The sequence below is a fragment of the Cottoperca gobio genome, chromosome 1, assembly GCF_900634415.1.
Source record: "Cottoperca gobio chromosome 1, fCotGob3.1, whole genome shotgun sequence".
NCBI lineage: Eukaryota > Metazoa > Chordata > Actinopteri > Perciformes > Bovichtidae > Cottoperca > Cottoperca gobio.
The window spans coordinates 12,211,719-12,231,097 of NC_041355.1; the positions used below are offsets into that span (position 1 = coordinate 12,211,719).

General features: G+C 40.8%; 2 protein-coding genes across 2 annotated transcripts; both read right to left on the bottom strand.

Moving 5' to 3' along the window:
• Positions 1-8,123: 8,123 nt before the first annotated feature.
• dand5 (DAN domain family, member 5) lies at positions 8,124-9,592 on the bottom strand. Its single transcript, XM_029438589.1, is given in 3 exon segments — positions 8,124-8,778; positions 9,106-9,462; positions 9,464-9,592. Coding segments are annotated over 3 exon segments (780 nt in total). The 3' UTR covers positions 8,124-8,484.
• A 5,403-nt stretch (positions 9,593-14,995) lies between these two features.
• tspan34a (tetraspanin 34a) lies at positions 14,996-19,277 on the bottom strand. The gene is made up of 7 exons (XM_029438675.1): positions 19,199-19,277; positions 18,159-18,374; positions 17,260-17,334; positions 17,028-17,135; positions 16,563-16,706; positions 16,350-16,442; positions 14,996-15,384 (listed from the first exon to the last, which is right to left on the bottom strand). Exons 1-7 carry the CDS (start codon positions 19,253-19,255, stop codon positions 15,328-15,330), a joined length of 750 nt encoding a protein of 249 aa, XP_029294535.1. The 5' UTR covers positions 19,256-19,277; the 3' UTR covers positions 14,996-15,327.
• Positions 19,278-19,379: the final 102 nt, after the last annotated feature.

The window sequence follows — 19,379 nt, forward strand, 5'->3', positions numbered from 1 at the left end:
TTTGTCTTCACTTGCATGGGAGCTCTTTCTTTTTACTGTTTTGTTCCCAGAAAACCCATGGAACATTTGCCAACATTTTTAAGAGCTGCGAAAAGCAGGATTTTTTTTTTTTCTGCTGTTTTTTTAAAGTCTTCCACCTCGCAGGTGTTTCTTTTTAAGGCGTGCTCGACAATGCCAAGCTCGTCTTGGCTCGTCTTGAATGCCGCGGGCCTCGGGGGGAGAGAAGAAAAAAAACGAGGTTGGAGAAATCTTATTGATTAGCAGTTGTCGCTTCCCTTTTCTTTATCTCACTATGGCTCTCCTTTTCTGCCTCACTCACTCTATCTCCACACACTTTTCAAGTGTTGATAGGGGGATGAGAAACCTTTGTAGGACAGGCCAAGAAAAAAAAGAGAGCAAAAGAAATCTTAACTATAACTTAAAACCCTGTGCTCTCTCGCAGGAAGTGACAGGACTTGAAGCGCGACAGAACAAAGCTGCAGCTTTAAGTGACACTTTTAAAATATTGTCTAAAGAGTGCATATTAATTAAGAGTCTGTTTTTTATGAGCGTATGAAGTTCACGTGTTACAGACTCTCAGGAAGTCCAACTTGCCCGAGGCCTGAATGTGTGGCTTTTATTAAGCGGTGTCTAATTTCCCACAGACCTTTAGGCTACACACTGGCTTCGTAGATGCCGTCAAAACTGATTTATGACGCACGCCTACATGTAATACAGGAAATGAAAAAGAATAATCAATCTTATCTCATTCTGATGTGCTCATGTTTGTCCGATTAGCATTCTGTAGTTAATTGACACCATTGCAGCCAAAGCTCGGTTCATTAATGTTGAGACAGATTGCTGCTCGTTAGAGCCACCATGTGGTGCAAACACAAACAGCAGCCATCTTGCTGAAAGTGGAGTTGATGGCTGTGTAAGCCGTGTTTAGTCTTAACAAAATGTCATGTAAAAAGTAATAACTACAATAAGTAATAATAAAACCATGTTATTGCCCTTGAGAGAAAAAAATTGATTCAGGTTTTTAAATTAGAGATGGGGGGGGAGACAGAATAAACAGGTGGACTGCCAGTTAGGATCAGTGATACGCCGGCTGGATAGAAAGAAACACAGGACAAGAGAGAGGGAGGGGGGGAGAGCTCAGAGAGAGGGATGAAAAGAGGGAGCCAGGAAAGAAGTACCATCTGTTTTTTAGGGACAAGGAAGATAAAAATGTGAGCAGCGCTCAGAGGCAGAATGTTAGTAGAGACTCAGGGTGTGAGAGGACTCAGCGTACGGGGGAGGAAACTACAAGGGGCACGGAGAGGTAAGGGAGAAAGGGCAGATAAGAGGGAGGCGGACAGATGGAAGACAGGAAGATGAGAGAGGGAGAATGAGTGAGAGAGCGCGAGAGAGGAGAGGGGACCAGAGATTGGGTCTGGCAGCGGTGTGAGCGCACTGGGCACGCTCACATCGGGAAGGGACATGACTCGACATGCCGGCTCAGCCCAGCTGGGTCAACGCTCTGCACTGCCATGTTGTTTTGGCTTGACACACACACACACACACACACACACACACACACACACACACACACACACACACACACACACACACACACACACACACACACACAGCTTGCTCTCTCTTTCTCCCTCTCCCCGTCTCATATCTAGACACACACTCACTCACAAGCAAACACACAAGCTCACACCCAAAATGCCATGGTTTTGGCTAGAGCCGGCCAGGCGGGCGAGGGCCCTGGACTAATGGAAACGCCAAACTCGTTACTCTAACGCTGGGTGACAAGGGCACCTTGGGCTGCAGATGTTCCTGCTGATGACAGATGGAGCCTGGCACTGCCAGGGGACAGTGGGCCAGGCCTGCGCCAGCTCCATGCCACCTGCACCCCTCCTCTGTACCCCTCCACACAAACTCAAACATGCACACACTCCCTCGCTTTCTCACTTGGCCTATCTCTCTTGAACACTGGCGCACTGCTCCCCCCCACCCCCCCACCCCTTTCTACCCCCACCCCCAATGTGTCTGTCTGTCTCTCTCTCAATCACTCTTCCTCGTTCTCTCTCACACACACTGGCATGCTCCTCTTCCTCCTGTGCCCACTGCGAGGATGACTGTTTGTGGACAGATATCTATGACACTGGCAGAATGTGTTGGATAAATTGCGCCTGTATTGGTATTGATCCTTTTAACAGACAGAATGGACTGCATGACCATAATTCAAGATGAGGAAATTAACAAACTGTTTTGTTTTTAAATGTCCGCCGCAGCATCCTGATGAGCTCCGAATCAAAGCGAGTTAGAAATGTTTGTCACGCATTCTGTCAGTGTTATCTGATGACAGTGTAATCCATAGCCATTTCCACTTTTGAGCAGAAAGTGGATTCCAGATCAGCTAATGCATGATGGAGACTGTGTAATGATATCGTTTATCTTCATGGAAGTGGTGACAGGCTTTTGGAGGTGATTTGCAGGCCTGGCTCAAAGACACCGTCCACCAGGATAATTTGCTTGATGCTGTTACTCGCCAGATTACCAAAGTGTGCTCAGCTGTAATTTTGATGATGGTGGTATTCACAAGGCGTCTGCTTTCTTGAATGTCACCAGTGTTGATTTCTCACTCTGTCACTATGTGAAGGACAAAAAAACGAATGCCGCTTATCCTGCAAAAAGGTTTCATATATTTAATGTTTTATAACAAGCCTTCTCACACTAGCTTCTGATCAAGCGTTACAGACAAATGAAAGGGAATTGGGCGGTGTGATGGACACATGAGGAAAACAGAGGGAGGTAAATCTAGGGTGCACATCAAAGTCTTTTTCTCACATAATATGTGATCAGATTCTGGAAAAATGTTTGCACTGCCACGCCAACTACAAATCCAGGCACATCGACTATCAGTCTGCGAATCCAAGTGTTGAAAGAACATCAAGACACCAGAGATTCATATGTTTGCCGTTTCATAAGTTTTGATAAATCTGACCAGGTCTGGTAGCCAAAGTTTTGTCTCCAGCTTGGCCCGCTGCGATCTTTCCCACTGTTGGAATGTGTGGACTGTGATATTGAACTTCTCTGTGATTAATGCGTATTTTGACATAAAAAATCTTCTAGAAGATTCTGTGAGCGGGAGACAAAAATGTCCATGATCATAATCAAAGTTTCATGGGAGCTTGTGAATCTGTCAGCATAAAATACACAAAGAAGATTCCAATGTGACATTGTGGCTGCAGACTTTTGGAGCCTTTTTCTGTGCTGCAGCCCCCTCCTTTATACTTTCACCACACTTGCATTAAGCCCTCCACCCCTCCCTTTGCCCACTTCATCCAAAACCCATGTGTGGCGTGTCATTTCAACTCCCTCCACGCTGAAGAAGGGCCCCTAACAAAACAAAACAATTATCTCTCCCCTCGTTAGGACCTGGCTTGCATCCCCTCTCCCTCTTTTGCTCCCCTCTTCCTCCTGCCGGACCCGGCCTCCGCTCTCTCCTTCCGTAGCTGTCTCTGTGACAATAAGTTGAGCTGAGGGTCTCTTAAGTGCTTCTGGAGTGGAGCGTTTAGCTGATTTTAGGCTTCATGTTTCTTTTAAAGGCCAGAGCAGGCGCAGAGGCACACAGGACGGCTGTGCAAGAAGGACAGGGTGAGGTGCCCATGAGAGAAAGATTAAGGCAAGGCAGGAGAGCGGAGCAGCGCGATGGATGATGGTATGTAGTGGTACGAGCCGAGGCGGGTGCTGATGTGTTATGGTGAAGAGGAATGGATGGGTTGGCAGCAGGCGGTCGAGCAGGTTTCACTGTGCCAGCTCTTAATTACTTTAATTGGAGTCATTAGCTAAGTGAGCATGAGAGACATCACCTGCATGGCATGCAGGACCGCACCTGCCACAGCGACATTGCTATCATCATCACACTTCAGCAGAAGGTTGACTGACAGCTCAACACTAATGCTGCCACACTGAGGTTACAATCAGTGCAAGTACAGTCAGACACACAACACAAACAGATACACAAACACATAAATGTTATCATATATACATGTGTTACCTGCATCCAGGTGGTCAGTGTGTCAAATATCTACCAGACTTATAGAAATGAGAAAAACCCATTGACAAGTCAATAGAAATCCTTTGGGAGCATCATGAAATTAATAAATAAATAAATAAATAATAATAATATATAAACAAATACAAAATACTATATACTACATATATTTAACTTGCTTTAAAAAAAATGTAGTTTATTGCTAACATTCTAATATATATAGAAAAATATGACAGACTTTGTTAGGTATATACAGTGGCGGGCCATCAGGGCCAGCAAGGCCTTCTCTGCTGGCCTAAACATCAGAATATAAATTAAATTTTGCTATATTTTTTCCACAAATATGTATTAAATTATTCCCCATAGTCTATTCTCTTCATTTCATAGTTTTCCTCTTGGTTGCGCTGCTTCCAGCCTCAGATCGAGATTTGGAGGGCTGGCCTTTATGTTAGAGCTTTTATCCAATCATATTTCAGCCATCATGTGTTGCCAGGGTCCAAGAAATCTGCCCTGAGGCCTTCAGAATCAACAGTGCAGGGTGCCTGTAGCTTAAAGTGAACGGAGACACAACTGTGGCGTTAACTAATCAGATTTCGAGTTGGGGACACCGGGGACCAGCTAGCAGGCGTACGATAACGTCAGCACGTGCACGTCTTTTGATTGGATACGCACTATTGAGAGGCAGAGCTATGCAGAGCTAGCAAACTTTGAACGAGCTAATTTGTGTAGATTTCTACAAGCTGGTTTTTTTCAACCCACAATGGCTGAAGGAGGAGAAGAGATCGATTTGGTCGAAGATATAATTACAACGACATTTTCAAGACAAACTTTTCAAGAAAAGCTAGACAGCGTGAGAAAAGAAAGACTAACCCCGACGCTAGCGAGCCTATCACAGCCGGGAAAAGGGTTTGTCCGCCACTTTCAAATCACTAACTACGAGCGGTACCCCCGGCTCACAGCCTCCGAGAGGCACTGCACATTGTACTGCTGGGAATGCCTGCTATTTACAACTAAATGTTTCGTAAATATTAATATAACTCTGTTGTTAGGGTGATGCAACGCCCGGTTATACTGCGTTTCTGTCTAAATGTATAGTGTCTAGAGCCATGGCGTCATAATGATGACTTTTAATAAACTACTGATTTATTTTTCAGAAAGCATACAAAAGGTTAGCATAGTTGTCACCCAGACAATTTAAGATGCAAATATCAATTATTTATTTATTTAAGTAAAAGACGTGAAAGAAAAGGTTCACATTTTGTCAAGCCTGTCCTGTAAATGTACATTTAAGCAGTATTTGCTTGATATAATCATTCCTGTCTAACATGCTTTCATTTAAATCAAATCAAGTGGGTATCTTCCAAAGTTACAAACTTCCATCTAAAAGAAAGTAACGTTAAAAGAAACCTAACTCAGACCGCTGCTGCCTTATGTCAGCTTCATTAGATAAACTTTAGAGTGCATCAGATCGAGGACTGTGAATTTGGTCTCCAATTACTTACATCGAAAGTGCATTAAGAAGGGATATTTCAATGGCCAGTATGAACAGAAGGATTTTTTTTATAGCTGGCAAAATAATTTCAATGCTCATATGGAGACCTGACTATTGTGTTTAAACAGGTTTTAAACATAAACCTATTTTATCCTCAACATTAGTTGCAGTACTTTGAGCAGTAGCAGTTGTAGCTGACACTAAAACATCTGTAGAATTGTATACAATGGCAAACTTTGATATTGTCCGGATCCGCAGGCTACACCTTGCTCTGTCCTCCTCAGCACCCAACAGACAGCCTGGCAGGCGGGCTGGCAGCCAGGCAGAAGGCTGGCAGGCTTAGCCCGGGGCACCATCTCCTGCAGTGCCAACTCTGACCAGCTGGTCCAGACTAACACCACAGAGCGAGCATGTACCAGCGTATCAGTGGGGCAGTAGATGTTAGCCGTGGTCCAGACACCCTCACACCTAGGGCCCGACACCTACAGCACTAAACCTGAACTGGTGGGATTTAGGTGAGAAGACTCTGTCTGGTTTATGACTTAACAGGTCGTCACATTTCTCCTGGCGTACCCTGACGCCATCCCAATTTCGCTCCTGAGAGTGCATGATGGACCCCTGTTCGCTCTCACTTGCTGATGCCAGATCTAGGAGCCTGATCCGCAGTCCAGTCTGGTCCCTTCTACCATGGCGGTTTAGCTCCAGCACAGGCCCAAGCGACTGGGGAAAATCTTGTGGACCTTCCTCTTCCTGCACTATGCAGCTAGTTAGTTAGCTTAGCACTGTTTGGTCAACACACAGCTTTCAGATACGGAAGGACACACAGGAAGTCAGAAGTAAAAGGTGTACAGCATCAAAATAGGCTAACCTGAGAATATTTGTTTTCAAGCCAATTAGCATAAAGCACAAAGAGCCACACCTCACACGGTTAATTAACTGGATCTGCTGGTCTAGAAAAACATTTTTCAAAGTAAAACTTCTATGTAAACGTGCAAAGGCCTCAAATGCTTCATCTATAATTCACTTTCCCCTCGATACACCTTGATTGAACTGATTTCTTTTGAGCCCCCCCTATCCTCCATCACACACACCTCCCAACCATTTCCATGTCTGACAGTTAAAAGGCCTACACACTGAGAGAAAGAGCAGGCAGCTCATTGTGCGTTTTAAAGCGCTAACTAGGCCACTTAGCACCCCGTGACGCTGATCTGATCCCCGAGGCGCTGAACTTGGCAGCGGGCCCTCCTCCTTTCGCTCCTTCCTTTCCCCTCGCCATGGGAACCAGGCCATCCTTAATGACGCAGGAGTGCTCCGCCGGATCCCACAATGCAAAGGGGGCTGACATCTGTCTTGCTAAGTGGTGCACTCTCTTGTGCACCTTGTTTGTTCAATCAACAACCCCCCCCCCACCCCCCACCCACCCTTACCCTCCATCCCCTCCCATCACTATGCCCATTTTCTTTTTTATCTTCTTTTTTTTTTGGGGGGGGGGGGAATGACAAAAGATTGAAAGAAGAGTGGTACAGAGTTTGGAAAGAATACATAGTGAGATCATGATTCATGACTCTCCCTTCACCATCATCACCACAGTGCAGTGAAGATTATTAAAGATAGTAAGTGCACCGTTGTATAATGACAGAACTGGATGACTAAACAGAGTGAAGGTTGTACTCTAGTAATAAATTACTCAGATTTGTACAAACAACCTTAATTACCCAGAGGAATGAGAATGAGAATTTGATCACCGTCAGCACGGCTATATGAGCCTCGCAACCTCTACCCTGCATATTTTGATAAAGACATAGGCCTGATTAAAAGTGGCCCCTAATTCTTCATAGTTAAGACCTGGGCAAATATTTGTCCCATCAATCTTGGAAAATATAGCCATCAACCCAAGATGTTAATCACATGCTAATGGTATCCAAGGGACTCAATGCACCCCCGTAGTGCAATGAACGCATTCACTTTTTCAGAAGGCCCACGTGAATGCAAATGGCCATCTAAACAGTCATTTTGACAACATGCCAAGGCATGGTAAAGAGCCCCCTTCTTTATGCTCCTCTGGGAATGTATGTAGGGATGTGTGGGATGAGTTCACTTTACCAGGCCCAGGTGCCAGGATATAAATGAATAATAGGTTATATGGGCCCTAAATGAAAAAAAAAGCACATACGGACATAATCACACATGCCTACTCGCTCAAGTGCATCTGCGGTGAATGATGTTCAAATTCCCACAACTACACTGAAAAGAGATTGGGCATGAGAATAGGTGGTTCCTATACATAATTCAGGGGTCCATGCTGAAACAATTATGTTTGCTTACTGCTAAGTACCCGTGCTCAATAGCTCGTTTGCACTCTAGTTTGGTGCTTTCAGATGTAAGTGCTATGTGCTAAAAGTCGGTGGAACACGGCTTTTTAATAAAATATAGGAGCTGACACTTGAGCACTTGAATACGAGAGGGAGTGGAAAAAAACAACAAATGCTCTTCATGTTTTTACTTGAGCTTTGAATGCAAACTAAATTGCACTTGTAAATTTAACTAGTGTTGGTGGAAAACTAATTAGCAAAGCCAGGCAAAAGGAATGTGGACAAATAGGACATTTTAATGACAATATTATACAGATCACAATATTTCAGTTTAGATTAATCTAAACATATTTTCGAACAGTAACACAAGTCCAGTGTGGACAGCTACATCTGTTGCAACAGAGAAATGCATGACCAATATATAGGTCATTTTGTCATCGATCAGTGGTGTAACAAAGCACCAGCATATTTTCATCTGAATAACACATTCAGACTCATTAACAAATACATATGTAAATATCCATCACAACTGTCTAAATCATTATTACACGTTATGAAAATGTCCAAATCTTGGCAGTGATTTGACGACGAATAAAGTTTTCAATCCAAATGAAAATCTGTACCTGCCCCTCTATTCCCTGACATAGTTACAGGTGTGCTGCAGCCTCAGCACTCTTTTCCTCTCGGCTCGTCTCACACTTGCACTCCTCCACCACCATCACTCGCTTCTCCCTGACCTCAGCTCTGCAGCGCAGAGGCACGACCACATTGTGAACTTTGGACGGGGAGCAGCGGGAGCAGGGGGCCCGGTGGTGGAGGGCCCCTGTCTCAGTTACCAGCCCGGCAAACTCCCCTTCAGATGGGACAAATAGGGAGCTGCACTGGCCGAAACACAGCCTGTTGTGCACCGTTACTGTGTCACATCCTTCTGCTGTCACGCGCTGGGAGGATGACAGAGAGGGGCAAGATTAGGCAATATTGTCAGAGTTAATTTACCTCAGAGGGTGTAAAAATCAACACTATGTGTTTATGTAACTCCACACCATCACAGCTAATCCCCCACCAGAGCCATAATCAGCTTTATGGGTAAACAGACATCTCTCTCATTGCCACTGAAACTCAAACACTTCATAACATTGCTATGTTCTATTTGACTATGTTAAAAAATAGCTTATTTTAATGCTCTTTTTCATGCATTGCACAGACATCTATTTGGTAGAAAAGGGAAATTAAATCGTGGTATAACACTTGATATAAAAACCTCTTACCTGAGTGAAAGGTACTGCAGAGCACGTCTGTTTAGTGTCCTTCAGGGTGACTGGCAGAGTCATTTTGTCTCCTTTATTTCCTTTATGTATGGCTCTCTGCCACATCTGCAGGCCTTGCCTCTTCTTTAGTTCCATATGAGTTGGGCTTTTGGGGTGCAGGTGGTGCAGCGGACTCACTGGGGTCTTGGAGGCCAGGGCCGGACCTGGACGCCCGTGAGTCAAGAAAGAAGGGAAGGACGATCTGGAGGTGAGGGAGGGGACTCTTCGTGGGATCGGTCCGGCTCTGAAGAACCCTGACTGGGCCAGGGCACGAGGGTCCAGCTGCACAACCTTCACTATTCCTCGGACAGGTTCATCCTGGTCCGCTGCCAGATGATTCAAATTCGACTCTTGATCCTTTAATAATGTTGTCAAAAGCATTGTGAGGGAATGTAAACGCTACAGCTGTCCAACTTGACAAAAAGACAAGGCTGAGAGGGAAAGCCATTGTTTGACACAAAAGGGTTTGGTTCTGCAAATAGAAATATTGCAAGTTGTTTCAAAAACTGACTAAACAAGAAGTTATGGAAAAGTTAGCAAAAATTAAATAAAAATCTTCGTCTGGTCCAAGATTCCAAATGGTAACCTTGCTGTCGGTGCTTTGGTCAGTGTGATGGAGGGGGCCTTTTATAAAAGGGAGTTCTCACCTGTGTTTTAATGCAAAGAAGGTGTCGCAATTCCCACACCAGGCCAGACATCACACCGAGCCTAAAACTCCAGGTCGTGAATGGTTGCCAGACTGAGATCATTTCGGTTTCAAGGTGAGCCGTAAAAAAACAGTCATAAAAACAAAATAAAAACATCTGAAGAGGAGTTGATCCTTGAGGTTTTTTTTTGCAATGAATTTTAATTATTAAGATCACTATCATTTATTTATACATCTTTCAAATCACGGCGTCCCAGCAGCACTACAGGAGGCATGAACACAATTCTATTAAAAGATATTTCGCCATTTGACGTTTTGATGATGGTGTTGGAGAACTTTAACATTTGACATTAACAATGGTTGAGAGCCTGTGACTATGAATGCAATTATATGTCATTATATTCCTTTTAAACCACAACCAACCAACACATTTGGATATATTTTGCATCCTGCAAACTTGTAAAGATTATTTCAAGTCAAAACATGCACTGAGGGAATTTCAGATGCCCAACTTGCAGCCAAACGAGCGGCTTCTTTCCAACCACTGACCATAAAACAGCAAACTTGATGCAGGTGATAAATGTTTTACTAAACTCAAACTATTTTTCATCCGAGCCAATAGCTTCAGGAACACTGCTGCAGTTCAAATGCTGTCTTGTCAACAATAAAAAACCTTTTTTATTCAGCAGGTGTTCCTGTTACCTTTGGTTGTAAAGCAATAATGAGTTTATGTTCTCTGTGTAAACAAGCCGTCTCCTGTCCATTTATTCCCACAAGCGTCTCCTCAGCCTCTCCCTTGACCTCCCATCATTACACCATTAGACTTCAGTGTGCTCCGTGACCCGTGACCTGATCACACAGTGAAGGCCGACTGGCTGACAATGTTATGATGGAAAGGGTGTTTGACTTTCTCATGTAGACCTTGGTGTTAAGAGGCACTTTTCCTTGCCTCTTCTCCACGTCCGTTTCCCATCCACCACTTAACATTACGGTCCATAAAGATGCAAGAATGGAAAAGGTAAATGTCCCTCACTGTCTTCAATCTGAAGACTTTCTCACCTACACTGACCTGGGACGTTCAAAGTGTTTACGGCTGTATTCAGTATTACTGAGGGGGAAATCACTTCTATCTGCAGTATAAATGTTTTCCACAAGAGGGCAGAGTTTACAAAGTATCATCTCCCCCGACAATCACACCGCTCTCTCACTATTACAGACAGCCTGTTCTCAATGAACGATGGATGATATTTTAAAAATAATTCTTACAACCTTGTTTCTCACACACACAGTTACTGGTTGTTTTTTTTACCAAAACACTGTATTGTAATGTTGACCCTTTTTTTCTTTTTTAAATTGCAGTTCAATGCAACCTTTAGTGATACATTTGGTAGAACGAATGGATCTGTTACAGCCTTTCAACACAGCTTAATGCGGCTGTTGCTGAGGCTTTCAAAATGATGATGACTCCTACTGTATTGTCAGAAAAGGGAAACTCAGTTTAAAATGTGAAAACAGGTCAAACATTCCTCTTTCTTTTAGCATTGTTGACTTTATTTGACTGCTGCTGATGTAGCCAAGAGAAATAAAGTCAATACAACCAGATAAAAAGCATGTGTGGCGTAATATATACAGTATGATAACAAACAGGAAACTATTGAGTTTCATAGTTGATTTTCTAATCTTTGATCTTTGCTTATTTTTTAATTTAGCTTTGCTGTTTGGGCATAGTCTCTATATAAAATAAAATAAAAGTTAAAAACACATGGATGTACAGTAGGCCTATATAACAACAGCACTGATGATGTCTCTTTCAAAAGGTTACACTTGATACTGAAAAGGTCCCTGTTTCACTGAGCCTGTTAGATTCTTATAATATGGGCTTTATGTTTGAATTTTTACTCCTACTGGAATCTATAAACATCCATCATGATGTTTCACTGTTTTCTCATCACTGTAGTAGGTCATTGATGACTAGATGACGCATTAAGTAGTGATCAAGTAATATTAAAGGGTCATTTGAAGTGAGACAAACATAATGTACAGTAACTGCGCAGGTACACTATGAAATAAGGTGATGTTGATTGATAAGTAAACAAAACCCGTTCTAACAAATGGAAAATACGTGTGTAAATAAACATACAAGCAAATAAAAGATGAATGAGAGATAATGTAAACAATAGTAAATACATAAAACATGTATGTTGGGGAGAGTTTCATTGTAATATATGTAATTATATTGTTGAACAAATAACAGATGCACTAAAAGAACAAGTGCAAGTGTTGGGCTATCGGTACTTGTTAGCTTTAAGGTATCGGCCGATATAACATCATCACAACCAGCATCAAGTATTTTTAGAAATATCTCCAGTCAAACCATAACTGTTTTTGATCCTTTTTTCCCCCCAGATCTAGAAAGAAATGACTATTTGTATGTTTTGGCTCACAGTCAATCACCACAAGGGTTCTTTGATTTAATGTGACACATGATCAGCGCATTACAGCGCAGCTACAACGCATACAGTCAGACTTGGCAGTTCGACGCACAGAGATTCCACCAAAACATTTAAAAAATATGACTATACTACACACCTGTGGCGTCTGATAAAAAATAAATGCATACAATGCGGAAGGATTATTTCAGGTAGAACTGAGAATACGAATATTCGTGTAAAAATCATTTGGATGGGGAGGAGTGATGGTGGCATTGTACGCAACTGAATGCTTCCATTCCCATGATGGGTATCAAACTAAGTATTAAAAAAAAAACTATAACATGAAGTACTCATATATTATTAGTACTGGTATCGTAAACCCTAGTCAGTGTGTATCCTATAAATGACCATGAAACCACTTGGAATAGACAATACACCCAAGACAGGTAGCACATTTATGTATGGTAATAAAGGATTCAGAATATACTCATATAGCTATGAAGTACTGAGAACAGAGAAAAAAGATAAGAAACATAGTCAGACGTTGCATTTAACTGCTGTTCAGACTGTTTTATGATGACGGTAAAAGAGACAATGTTTCCAGGTTATGACGCCACTGAGGTGAGTCATCATGTAACTGTTTCCCAGCATGTGACCGGGAGAGCAGTGAGCACACGTTGAACTTCACTAACTGGACTTCCTAAACACATACACACATGCTGACAGATACACTGTAATAGACTCTGTCTGGTGTAAACTGTCCTGTAATGTATCACAGCAATTAACCTGTTAAAATGTCATTTATTTACACTGTATAAAGCAAATGAAAGCAGCGCTGACCAGAAGGCAAGACCATATGGAACACACTCACCTTTCCATTCCCCCATGTAATTTAATAGCTGCTCATTCATATTATTTATATCAACACACAGGCTGTTGATGGATTAAATGACAACAAAATTAACTGAAAATATGTGTCCGTGATTGGAAGGAGGTATATGAAAAACGGATTGACTGTGAGGTATAAATGTTTCCATCGGTGCCATAAATAACTTCCCTCCTACTATTACTCAGCATGTGCAGATAACATGTCTGTAGTTCATTCATCTGTGAAACAGGCCATCATTCTTAACCATAGTGTCACTTTTTCTGTCTTTAAACATGTACTAACATATTGTTTTGGCCACTTGGGTTCAGCAGTGACCAGCTGTAAACACAACACTGCAATATTGCCACCTTATAAAGTTGATTGTTGAGAGCACTACCTGCTCACACACTCATGTCAGTAAGCTATGACGACTGCACAATAGCACGGAGACCCAGAGTTGCAGGACAGCGAGTATGCTCAGTGCATAGGCTTATAGTAGAATAATAAAGTGTATTTATTTATGTAACGTTACATCTGATTACAATGTGTCACCTAAATGCAACAGGCCTATCAATGAGTCAGATGAGTCTCTACCTGAAAGGGTCGATAACAAATCCAACACTTCATTATAGCCCTTGTTACAATTATAATACAATTCAGAACTTCCTCACAGAAATCGCAATCCAGCCACAATAAACACAAACACTGGTGTACTTACCTGCAGCTACACAAGGCGGAGTCCTGGCTTTGAGTTGAACAGGTTGATTAATCCTCTCAGAGACGTTTCCAATGTTTGCAGCCATTTCTTGAAAAAGAAAACTCTTTGTGCATCTTGGGGAACGTTTTTTTTTTTTTAATTAATACTATATTCAACCCATATGATTGGTATGGGAAGATCAATTGGCATCAAGTGTGTTTAGTGGAGCCTGCATGCTAACGTTAGCAAGACTATTAGCATGTAGCCGCTTCTCTTTCATTCCCAGAGCCGATACACGTCCCAATACTGCAACTTCTCTTTAGACATAGGTGAAATAAACACATGCTTCATCCTCTAAACGTGTTTTTTTTGTTTAAGCAGCGTTTCAAAGATAGCTGTTTATGCATAGTTACAATTAGCTGAAGCTGCAAACTACATGGAACTGATGCATGTTAGCTTAACGTCGGTCATCAGTGTTGTCAGATGGGACATGTGGAGGCGTAAAAATATACCAGGAGAACAAAGAGGCCTGAGTGTATAACTTCACAAAACTCGTATTTAAGCGACTTTTGACACGGCTACAGCAGTGTAGATATCTCATGTAAATGATCTTCTGATGATCGGCGGGAGAGAGATAGACGTCCGCGCTCGCGAGTCACGCTCATCAACATCACAGACTACATGAAGCATGATTGGCTGGAAATTGGTCACGTGAAAAAAAAATGCGTAAACACAAACGTAGAATCTAAACTTTGCCAACCAGAAAAGTAGAAACATGAGACAGCGTAAACTAAAACCAGCTCCTAATGGTAAGCGTCACAAAATGCTCAAATTTTCATACCTTACTCCACTTTTGCACACTACCTATACTGATCATACATTGTACAGAGGGCAAAATGATCAAGATAAAGCAAATCAATTTGTATACCAATAATTGACTATTAAACTTATTTAAAATATATATATATTTTTTAACAATCTCATGTGTGGTGCTTTGGTATTTGTTCGCACCATCCATCATCCATTGTATGTGGGTGATACATTAACCATATCCTCTGACAGGGTTTTATATTACATGGTTACCAAAATAACAGACCAGAATCCATTTGTAAATACAAAAGAAGGTAAGATTGCAATATTTATTATTTTAACATGATCAAACATGCAAAAATAAATTAATTGTATTACAGCTTGAATGTGAGGGACATAATCAACTGACATGACTTGCAGATCTTTTCTGCCCTGTGCATCATCACATATTACAAGTGATCAGCACATGCAACATCCACTGATAGCAGCCCTTCTTGAAACATAAATAAATCACATTATCAATGTGTGCAAGTGTAGTTCTGAAACTAAGAACATATTAGATCCATTGACTACCTCTCCATAACATAACATTTAGAGTAATAAAAGTGTGTCTGCCTGATAATGTGCTTGTTTTGAGTGAAATAAAAAAAATGTTATACATAGAAAACTGCTTACAAGTAAAATTTCTCCACTAATTACAATGTTGCCATCTCATCCCAAACAGGAAACATCATGCCTTGCTGCCAATCTGCTTGTAGAGAACTATCGAAACCACCATGGCAGCGATCTGTGAAGACAACAATGCATCAACTCAATATTGAAACACAATGTAATGGATCTGTGATACAAGTTATTGACTCTACACGTTAAGTTAATTACAGATTTCTGAAAAAGCCCTGCACCATGTCACAACTGAACTTTGTTCATGTTTCTAAGGTAAATACATTTCAAAGACATAAGGGTTCATAATAGTCTAAATTTAGGGTTTACTTTGTTCCCTTACTCAACTCATAGTCAACCTATGCTTGAAATGTTTTCTAACAGGTAATACAAAATCTATAAATATAATATAATATATAAATAATATAACAAGCAATGAAACTCAACATTAGTTATGTTGTGTATTTTTCTCCACAGTTGTAAAACTCAGAAATATATGTTTTCCAAAATAAATATACAACTATTATGAATATAACTTAAACCTGCAATAACTGATTGTTTGGCCTCAAGTTGAGAACGCAACATTGACATGGCATCACCTTTTAAGTTATTATGGGGAACATTTTAACAAACAGTTGCTTATTTATACACCCACTAGTTACAAAACAACAATATCATACATTTGGAGCCGTGTTTTAGGCCACCTGATGAATTTAAGTCACTTTCAAACTTTGTCTGTCTGCTGTTTGGTGCTGATCAGGTAGTGCTAGAGCTTTTGTTTTACTGAAAACATCTGAGTGGTGAGAATGAACCAAAACAGTAAAGTCGCAACAGCTGAACAATGAGCTGAAACTCTATAAAGTAATCGTTATTGTAAAAATATTGACTATAGCTGCTTTAAAGGTCATAATATATATAAGTATTGTAACAAATTATCATCATCGTTATATATAGGCATATTTATGAGGAAATTACAATATGAGAGAGAAAGTAAAACAATATTTCATTCAATTATAAAAGATACTGTGTGGCCAAAGTACGCCGCACTCTTTTAGACTGGTGGCTGAGAGAATGGCTGTTTGATATTAATACCTCAAGAACAGCGATTCCTAGAGCCACAGCTGCAATGATCACAGCATTGTCCTCTATCAGCTGCAGCAGCATCGTAAAGCAGCCATCAATATTCTGGAAGAGAAACATCGAGTTTTAGTAGAGATAAGGAATGACTGTTGCACTTCATCATCACAACTAATGTTGTTTTGCTTACATGCATTAAGTTAAACCAAAAGTAATTTAGTCTCGTACCGAATGATATGCGTTGTTTGTATTGCATACATCCACGGCCAAGGTTGCATTGCAACATGTTTGTGGATAAATATCTCCTCCGTGCATAGTGACAAAAGGGGAGCCATCAAAATCTGTGTAGTTCTTGTATCCGCAGCACTCAAACTAGAAAACAAAACCACAAAGTGTTAATCCCAAATCTTAACAAAATGAATGCAATAGTCCTATCTGTACTGCTTTGATGCTATAGTAAAAATGTTCCCATTCCCATGAAATTTCATAAAACAGTTTTGGTTATCAATATATGGATTATTACTCTTTTCATTGTAACAAAGTGTGTCCTTACTGCGAATCCTCAGAGTATTGTTAGTGTTAGTTGAGTTGTACGATCAAAGAGCCACTACTTTTGTCTCAAAAGTTGCATTCAATTTGTGTATACCTCAGGAATTTTAATTCATTTAAAAGATAAATAAAAAAGCGCAGCACCTCCTTCATGGTGGCATTCCAGAGAGAAGTGAAACTGTCACTGCTTCCATACTGCTTTCCAATGCTTTTTTTAACGTCATCCTCCAGATGACCAAGAATCTCATCGGCCTGAGAATGACAGGTGGACAATCATAGTACTTAATCCATTTTTAGCAAAGTCTTTTAAGAGTTTTCAAAATGGATCTAATCACTGGCAATCATTGCTAAGTAGATCCTTTTGAGAGCCACTTACCAAACCGTTGAAGACGAGCAGCACCACAGCTCCTGCAACCTCGATGAGGAAGATAATCAGCACAATACTGAAGAACTGGATGTGGAGAAAACGATAAATAATACTGTGAAACATTTGATTGGTAGCAGCATTGTGTATCCCTAAAATCAAGTCTGATCAACATAGTGAGAAACAGGCCAGGACAAAGAACTTAGCAGAAAGACAACAAAGTAGAAATAACCATCAAACATTTCAAAGTTTACAGTTATCAGAATTCACATTTCAGTATATATATTTATATATATGTATATATATATATATATATATATATATATATATATATATATATATATATATATATATATATATATATATATACAATAATCACAGTGTAGATGTAAATGAGTCTGAAGTACCATTATAAGAATAGCCGAATTAAAATAGCAGAATTAAAATAGTATAAAACAACATTGGAGTATTGTGCCTAGTTTCCCTATCTGTGCCGTACTTAACGACCCTACTTCCGGGAAATCACATTCATCACAACATTCTTGTAGTCTTGCCAGGGTTTTAAGTGTTTACAACTCTCCGCTCCATACTTGACCTTCATCAAAAACTCAAGTGGGCTTTCGACTTCTCTGGTCGATACTTTACTTCCCTTTGTCCCCGTTGTACAAAGTAAGTTGAAACACAATCGGCACTGTGAGTTTACAGACGACAACCGACAAATCCTATGTGGCTTTAAGTAAAAAGGTCTGAAAGAGAATTTTTCCATCTGCAACAATGAAAATCTTGACATTATTTCAAACATAGAGATAATATATAATAACCCAGATATGTTGTCAATCATTTTTCTACCAATGAAAGGTAGAAAAGCACGAAGGTGTCCTATCCGGTCCAGTTGATCAAACATTGCTCACCGTCAGCAGCATACACCTGCTCTCCTTGACAGCTCCACAGCAGCCCAGGAAGCCAATAATTAGCAGCACGGAACCCACTGCGATCAGCAGGTAGCTAACGTTGACCAGCTGGGATAAGCCAGACGGAGCGCCATCCACGTCTTCCACTAAACCCAGCAGAGAACCACTATCCACCTTCACCCACACTCCCACACCCAGGATGGCTGCACCTGCCAACTGCATGATGGGTGAGGAAAGAGTGGAGCGAAAGAATAATGCAGAGTGAGACAATGCAAGAACGTGGCATTAAAGCATGGAGAAATGATGGTAACATTTTTATAAGATATACAGTACAGACAGAAGTGACATAAAGCTACTGCCAGCTGCCGTTAGCTTAGCTTAGCATAAAGAGTTGAAGTAGGGTAAAACAGCTAACCTGGCTCTGTTCAAAGGTAACAACATCCACCTCAAACGCTCACTACTTAATAACTTATATCTTTATTTAATCCATACAAAAACTGAAGAGTAAATGAACAACTAGTGGTTTTTTTACGGTGGGTTATGTGCTGGACTATTTCTTGTTCGGCTTTAGTTGTTGGAGTCTTGTGGGTTGCCAGTCAACAAGCTGAGACTCCATTAGTGAGTGGTTAGTTAGCTCCAGAGGTGCTGGCAGGTGGATTATGTTACCCACGGACAAGCTAGCTGTTTCCGCCTGTATCCAGTCTTTATGCTAAGATAACTTTACTATCTCCTGGCTGTAGCTTCAACTTTAGCTCAAAGACATGAGACATGATCGATCTTTTGTATAACTCTGGGAAAGTAAGTAGGTGTACTTTCCAAAATGTAAAACTATTCCATTCAGCTATCACTGTACATAGGAAGTAGACAGCTAATGTTTGTTTTTGTCAAAGGAAATTGCTATGATACATTATTATTATTATTATTATTATTATTATTATTATTATTATTATTATTATTATTATTGTAATGTGTGCTCTCTAGTCTGTTTTCTTCTGAGACCAGGCCAACATGAAATAGAGCAGAAACAAAAAATAACTTACAAAGATGCCGCCATTGAAGACAAACATCATTATTTTGAGAAAGCCGGAGCAACACATCTTGGCGTTTTTTTTGTTTTGTTTTTACACTGTTAAAAAAAAAAGAGAAAAAAAATGTTGTTAGTTGAGCTGATAATTAATTAGTCACACTTTACCTCTCATAGAAAATCAATGGCATGGGACA